General features: G+C 45.0%; 1 protein-coding gene across 1 annotated transcript in view; it reads left to right on the top strand.

Annotated features, from left to right (window-relative positions):
* Positions 1-8135, top strand: part of LOC102219775 (metabotropic glutamate receptor 7-like) — a 70870-nt gene extending 62735 nt beyond the window's left edge. The window contains exons 9-10 of the mRNA XM_005811403.3: positions 5332-5578; positions 6691-8135. Coding sequence (XP_005811460.2) covers positions 5332-5578; positions 6691-6740 — 297 coding nt within the window. The 3' untranslated portion in view covers positions 6741-8135. The remainder of the gene's footprint in view (positions 1-5331; positions 5579-6690) is intronic.

The following is an 8135-nucleotide window of genomic DNA, read 5'->3' on the forward strand; positions in this document are numbered from 1 at the left end:
TATTTGGCCATTTTAGTGCAAAAATGTTGTAAGTAGAAATAAATCTGATTTCTGTGTCCAGTTATGTACGACTTGACATTAAAATTATTAATCTGTGATTAATTTTGGCAAATTTTGTGCAAAAATAAATCTTCATTGATCATGAAGATTTTGGTCTTCAATGAAGTTGGCGGCCATCTTTAATTTTTCAGCGGCTAATGTTTTTTTATGATGACATCAGTGTTAAACTCAGTTCTTCTACTGACTTGTGAATTTCTGAAATATTTAATCGTTTGCTTTAACTCCAAACACTTTAGATGAGAAATAAACTCGTCTTCACGCCTCAAACAGAAAACCTGCTGCTGCTTCGGCCTGATGATGAGTTAACCAGCTGCTGCCCCCTGCTGTCCATATTTAGCTTCAAAGTAAATATTAACTTGATAATTAAATTCTCAGTTTAATAATATTTAATTAGTAAACTTAATATTTAGCTTCAAGCTAAACTTTGAAGTTAAAGTTTAGCTTTAGAAACTTTTGAGAATAGTAAAGTGAACATGATGAATTATTTAACGTCTGTATGATCTGATTATATTTTTCTGTATATTATAATTTGGACTCTTTGTAATAAACTGAACTTATTAAAGACAAAAGTAAAATATAGTTATCTTAAATCTTGTTAGCTGCTGCTGATTTTATCACCTCCATCTTGTATGAACCTTACAGGCTCCGCCTCCTTGGTGCTGCTGGAGGTCAAGGGTCAAGTACAGGGAAAACCCAGAAACCTTTGCGGAGCATGTTTGGAAATAAAACCTGTTTCTGTTGGTGTGATGATGTGAGCTGCAGCGTGTCGAAGCGACGCTGTTCTCCTGTAAGCGCTGCCGGCGCTCAGCAGTGAGAAGTGGGACCGGACTGACCCAGCGGTTCTGTTCCTGTTGGTTTTCTGAGCGTCTCAGCGGCGCTCAGGGCGCGGAGCTGAACTGAACCCCCTGCTGTGCCTGTCCTCACATAAAAGCAGCTTTTCAGCTGCAGCTCAGGAATCTCCTTGGCCTTGTTGACTGTTTCTTGGTGGTAGCTGCAGATGTTTTTATGTCTGTGTGAGGATTTGTGTTTGCAGGCAGGCCTGGGCTGACTTTGCTCTGCTTTGTTGGAGGATCTGAAAGGCTGCGGCGGCTCGGCGGCGCCGGCTGACTCTGAATGTAGGAGCAGCAGCCTGAGGCGGCGGGATATCTGGGAGAGCGAGTCAGAAAGCAGAGTGTTTACCTGTTATCTCCCTGCTTTACACAGACTTTACCTTCCTCAGCTGCTTCCATTCACACACATCTGCAGCTTTAATAGCACAGAAACAAGCCTCAGTGTTGCTGCAGGTTCAGCATGTGAACGCATTTCTCTTCTTTTGTGTCAAAAAAGGACCAACGAATATTTTAAAATGATTAGATTTTTATTTTCTACTTCAGAAAAAAAATATTTCAATGACTCAAACAGAAGGGAAAGATGACCATTTGTTCAACCACAGAGCTGGTTTTCACTTTTCTGTCCAAACAGCTGGAACAAGCAAGAAGACAAAATAATAAAAATAGTTTCTTTATTTTCTGCTGACACAAATTCTGCAGAATATCCAGTTTGAAACATTGGGATGTTTTCCATCTGAAGCTGGACAGGAGGAAACTGTCCTCAAAGCTCTTCAGTTACAGTCTGGGCTGCAAAAAATAAATCTTAGTTTCTACAGAAAATAACTTAGTTCACTTCAAATAAGGCAAAATAACTTGCAACCAGCTTTTTCTGCAAGATATATAAGCTTGTTTTAAGTCAATAATTATTGAATAATAAATTACTGGTTCCACTGATTATTTCACTTATAAAACAACATTTTTCCCACGTTTTACGTAAAATAATCTGCTAGTGGAACCAGTTCTTTTTTGTCAGTGTTAAGAAATTATTGATTGAATCAAACTCCTACATCTTGCTGAAAAGTTACTTGTAAAGTTTTGTTTTCAACTGAACTGAGATATTTGCAGTAGAAAAACTTGGTAGTAAGATTTTGTGTTTCTACAGTGTAAAGGATTCCTGTAGCTGCAGATTCAATCTTCGCTTCAGATGATCCAGCCTTCACTGAAGGAATGCTTTAAAATATTTATTTTGTTCTTTAAAAAGGAATTGAATAGTTTTTTTTACATCCTTTAATGTATTTCCAATGTATAAAATAAAATTAAATACAAACTGTGCAGAATGTGCCATTAATGGTCAGAATAATCAATTACTAGAATAATTTTGAGCTGCAGCCTTAATTATATTCACCTCATCCAGACACTGGAACGGCTCCATTACGGACTGGTTTTAAAGGAGCGGCACCATTGACCATCTAATGGTCTGCTTTATTGGATCCAGGAGCAGGAATCTAGAATCACATCTCTGATGAAAAACCTGATTCAGCCTTCAGCTCATGGCTTCATTCTCCCAGTAGAGGAGACGCCGCCGGCTCTCCTCAGACTGTTAGCCATAACCTGCGGCCGGCTGCGACACGCCGCAGACCTCAGAGAGCCAGATAACGGGATGAAGCAGCTCCAGGGCGACGGGCTTGAACGGAGAGAGGCTAAACTGCTCTGAGGTCAGCAGAGCCGGCTCCGCTCCACAGAGACTACGGCCCTGTGGGGCAGATTTGTAACGTGTGATTTGGGCGACGTAAATAAACCTGAGCGCTTTGCCTCCGACAGCAGAGATCAGTGGCGGAGCAGAGAGGCTTTCTGAAGCTTAGCAGGGACGCTGAGAGCTGAGAGAGGCAGGAGGAGATAAACAGATCCACTGATCTGCTGCTTCAGAGCTTCAGAGAACAGAATCATCATCTCTCCATACTTCCTGTTACAGCTCTATAAAACGTGCTAAAAATAAGTTAATTTCCACACAGCATCAACATGTGTGATCTCTCCTAATCACAAGTGATTTGTCACTTCTCAAAATGCTGACCATTTTAATACGTTTTTAATTATTATTAATGTGGACACTCAGCTGTCAGCTACTTGTATGAACTTGTTTTCATCTGGAGAAACGACCAACGTGAAATGGTGAAGGAAAGCCAAACAGGCGGAGCAGAGCCTGCTGCTGGCAGAGCTCTGCTCATTACGCAGAGAATATCTCTCCTTTCTGTCCACCACCCTGCCACAGGACGGGACGGCCCGTGTTGTCATGTTAGCGCTGTGTCACGTTAGCATTGTCACGTTAGCATTGTGTCATGTTAGCACTGTGTCACGTTAGCATTGTCATGTTAGCGCTGTGTCACGTTAGCATTGTCACGTTAGCATTGTGTCACGTTAGCGCTGTGTCACGTTAGCATTGTCATGTTAACGCTGCGTCACATTAGCGTTGTCATGTTAGCGCTGTGTCATGTTAGCTCTGTGTCATGTTAACGCTGTGTCACGTTAGCGCTGTGTCACGTTAGCGTTGTCATGTTAGCGCTGTGTGTGATGTTAGCACTGTGTCATGTTAGCGGATCTCTGAGGCTGAAGCAGAACCACATGAACATCTCGGATGAAACCAGTTTGAGGTTCAGGAACTGAGGGAGTGAAGAGCCGTGCTGCTCTGTGATTGGCCAGCAGCTATGAGCCTCTCACTTGTGGAAAAGTGGGTCAGATAGAGAAAGAAAAGCATCAGTAATGATGTGGAGTGTTTACAGAAATGAAAGGAACATCCAGAGATAAGAAAACGCTTCAGAGTTAAATATTCTGCTTAAAGTGACGCTGAGAGGAATTGAGACTGAAGCGCATCTCTAATATTCGCACCATTTCCTCACGTTGTCTTCCTGCTGCTGTAATTATCCTTTCTGCTATTTTCCTGCTTTGCTCACATTGTTTTATACCACTAAACACTCAGTTATTCTACAAATATTAAAAAGGCTCCTTATTTTTACATTGATGTAAATAATTTAGATAAATTCTGTCTTTAAATGCATTGGAATGTGTTCACTCCAGATTTTCTAAATATAGAATCCATGTACATGCAGTTAAAACCAGAAGTTTACATGCGCCCAATAAAAAGCTACACCCACCACTTATCCTCCTTCGGATCAGAATCACTAAAATGATTTCTGTTTGCTAAAAGCCTCAGTTATGAGGGAGAGAATCTTTCAGATTTATTTATTAATGTCTTCAGAATCCCAGGCCTGCATACAGAATAATTACTGTCTGTAAACAACGAGGGAAAGCCCAGATTATGCATCTGTTTGGTTTTGTTTCATGATTGTTGGAAAAGAGTTTTCTGTGCTTCCGTCTGGGGCCGAGCGGTTGGCTGCATCTCAGGGTGAAACCGGGAGAGGAACGACCAGGAGGAAGCAGAACCTGTCACCACTTCCTGTTCCCACGTGTTAGCGGCCGGTTAGCGGCCTGTTAGCTGTCAGTTAGCAGCAAGTGACCAGGTAGAAAGCGACCTGTTAGCTGCCTGTTAGCCAACTGTTAGCAGCCTGCAGTTCGATAAGCAGGCAGCAGATCAGGACGATCTCTGTGTCTCTGATTCTGCTGCTTCTGTCCTTATCTGTTCTCGTCTCTGGGATCAGGATCAATTAGTGTTTTCCCTTCTGAAACAATGTCTGCTACCGTCTCACACACACACACACACACACACACACACACACACACACACACACACACACAGTGAGTACCCCACATTAGTGGAAGTAGTGACCTGAATCCCAATAACAACCGCTGCTGTTTCTGCTCTATCTAACATGTCATCTTGTGTTCCAGTTCTGATCCGGTTCTGATCTGTATCTGCTCCGTATCTGATCCTGTTCTGGTTCTGATTGTTATCCGGCTCCCTCTTTAGTTTTCTTTCGCACCGACCTGAAGGCAAAGGTCTGTTTTTCCTCCAGATGGTTCTGACTGGAGAAGGTTGAAAAGTTTTTATTGGTCTGCGAATCAACCTGGGCCTGAGCTGCAGTCTGATTGGCTGTTCACCGGATGCTGTTGTCTGATTGGACCTCGGATGCAGAAACAGCAGCTTTAACCCTCGGTTTCATCTGGAGAACATTTCTGCTTCTAAAGCTGGAAGGTTCTGGATTCAGAACCTTCAGAACTTTATCTGTCCATCCATCAATCAATTGTAAAACATAAAGTCAGTGGTTCATTGCATTCCTCTGCTCCTGGTGCTGGTTCCAGTTCTGGTTCTGGTTCTGGGTGGGTTCAGCAGGCAGTGGCTGGACCTTCAGAACCAGATTCTGCTGGTCAGGAACACACAGGGCGATAAAAACAATCCTTCACCGTAAAACCCGTCCAGCTGGTTCCGCCTGGTTCCGTCCAGCCGGTTCTGTCCAGCAGGGACTGGGCCGTTGCGGTGCCTGGTTAATCTGGTGCTTTCTGTCCCCAGCTCTACATCCAGACCTCCACCCTCACAGTCTCCATGAACCTGAGCGCCTCCGTCGCCCTCGGCCTGCTCTACGTGCCCAAGGTCTACGTCATCATCTTCCACCCGGAGCTCAACGTCCAGAAGAGGAAGCGCTCCTTCAAGGCCGTGGTCACCGCCGCCACCATGTCGTCCCGGCTGTCCCACAAGGCCGCCGACCGGCCCAACGGCGAGGCCAAGACGGAGCTGTGCGAGAACCTGGAGCCCAACAGTGAGTCTGGCGGCTCCGGCCGGCCCGCGACCCTCATGTTTATCACCCGCATGGTTGTTATTAATTATTGATTTGTGTGACGTTCCAACGTTGCCGTCCAAATCATGGTGGAAGAAGAAACTGGACTCACGTCGTTGATTCCTGAGGGAAACAGGAAGTCAGGGCTCAGTAATTCTCCGTTTAGCTCTGAGCGCTTCGTCACCGGAGGAACGCTGAAGCCAGGAGAGCAAACCAGGCTGTTCTGGTCTCAGCATGGCCCGGCCCGCATGCTGCATGGTCCAACGGGTCGCTCCTGGTTCTGGTTTGGTTCTGTTCAGACCCAATTAAAGAAGCAAACATCTTTTATCATCCTGTTTAGCTCAGACTGAGCACAGAAACAAAAACCAAACAATCTGTGGGAACAACAAACCTCAACCAGCAGGAGGTCCGGATGGATTTAGATAAAAAGTCATGAAGCCTCGTTCATGAATCTGATCTACCGCAGAATATCTACGTCTACAATGAGAGCATTAGGGATTATTTCACATCTTTTCCACCATAATGTGATATTTTATAAAAACAAACAAAAATCTGCAGCAGACGTTTTCACACCCTGAAGCTAAAACTGATTCATTCGGTTTCAACATTCAGTCTGAATGTTCGCATGAATCTGATTCACTGAGTTCACCAGCAGCAGCTCTACGCTAAAGAGTCCCATCGTTCAGGGTCCCGTTGTTCAGAGCAAAGAATTGTTCAAAAGAATCGAATTGTTTCTCTGATCTCTTCATGGACGATAAAAACTCGAAGTTGGTCTTCAGGAAGTGAGAATCGGTCCGTTTTCATGACCGCTTCCCTGTCAGGTTGGATGAAAACCAAAACCGTTCCAGATTCAGTCGGTTCTGATTCAGAATCTGGAAGGGTTTTGGTTTTGGGTCAGAACTTCCGACCCAAACCCTCCAGCTGCTGGTTCCAGGTGTTTCCTGCTGCTTCGTCTTTCAGCTGAACATTAACGGTGGAAGTCCTAAACCGGACGGTGAGGATCTCACTGAATGACCAGGATAAATACCTGACCTCTGACCTCCTGTCGCCCCCGTCAGGTTCCTGGTAGTCATGGCGTCTCATGTCGTCCGCAGGTCCAGCAGCGAAGACCAAGTACGTGAGCTACAACGACGTTGTGATCTAACTCCATCCTCCATCTGCAAGCGGTCTGCTGGTCCGATCCTCTTCAGCCAGGGAAACGGGCCGCCGGTTCTGTTCTGATCCACCGGATCCGCTTTCCTCTGAGCGTGGACTCATGGGACGGAGGCGTCTGACCTGACGGAGGGTCGGCGCCGAACCCGGAGCGTTCTGAAGGCTGATCCATCTGTCGCTCTCTTTCATCTGACCCGTCCTTCGGTTCTGCTCGTTCTGGTGCCGGGATGACTCTGGCCCCGCTAGCAGATCCGTTCTGCTTCCTGGATGAACATCTTGTTGTTTTCTTTGTGTTTATTGAAGCCATGTTTGGGTTCACACCTGCAGTGCTGAGCTCATGCTGCCACCTGGAGGCTGGAGGATGAAACCCGTTCAGAACCAGTGGAACCGGTCCGCTGGTTCTGGACTGAGACTGAGGCGCACGGTGAACACACCACCACCTTCACAGCTTCATGTAATTATCGATGGTGCATGTTTTATTTGGTTTGCAGGTCCATGTTTGTGCTCTAACTTTGGGAACTCCACATCCCAGAAGGCTTTGCAGGATTGTGGGAGGAGCTGTGAGAGGAAGTAGCAGCTGTGATGTGCCAGTGCTGTTGTTTGCGTGTGCGTCCGTTCCCATTCTGTCCGGTTCCCAGCTTGTGTTTGCGGTTCCTCCGTCTGTGGCTCTTTGTGTTTCTGTGGCGGATCTGAGGCGATGGTTTCTGTTAATGTGCCTGTTCTGCATGTCCAGTCCGACCCGCCTGACCTCCAGAGACCCGAAGCGTCTCCAGTTTACAGTGGTGGGCACACTTATGCTAACATGCTAATGCGCTAGCAGCAGAGCTAGTTTTTTGTTTGGTGCAGGTGTGTCCAAACGTGTTGTCATGTGCGTCAAAAGCTAAGAACATTGTTAAAAAATAAAGCTGGGGTTTATTGTTGGCTGAGTTTTGGTAGAGGAAAAACTCAAAAGGATTTGAGCTAACAATTGTTTATTGTTAGCTCTGGAAACAGGATTTGGATTGTTTTCTTTCTATGTTTTGAAAAGTTTACTAAGATCACTTTTCACTAAAAGTCTCTGGATAAATATGGTTCTACTTATTATAAAACACATGAGTACTTTACATTTTCCTTTGTAATACTTATAATATTAATGTCAGTAATAATTTTACCCAAATTAAAATTAAAAGTCTCCCTCTGTATGAACCACCGTGCCGGATGGGCCCCATTTATATGATTGTTGAATTGAATTCGTCACCCACAAAAAATCTGTCTGCTTTGGACACACCGTAGTTCATTTGGTCCCCAAAGATTTTCCTCTGGGCCCCCATGGATCACAATAAAATCCCCCCAAAAACGAAACAATAAATCAACTGGGCTCACACATCGTTCAACCAGACATGAACCT

The sequence above is a fragment of the Xiphophorus maculatus genome, chromosome 20 (genome assembly GCF_002775205.1).
Source record: "Xiphophorus maculatus strain JP 163 A chromosome 20, X_maculatus-5.0-male, whole genome shotgun sequence".
NCBI classification, from domain to species: Eukaryota; Metazoa; Chordata; class Actinopteri; order Cyprinodontiformes; family Poeciliidae; genus Xiphophorus; species Xiphophorus maculatus.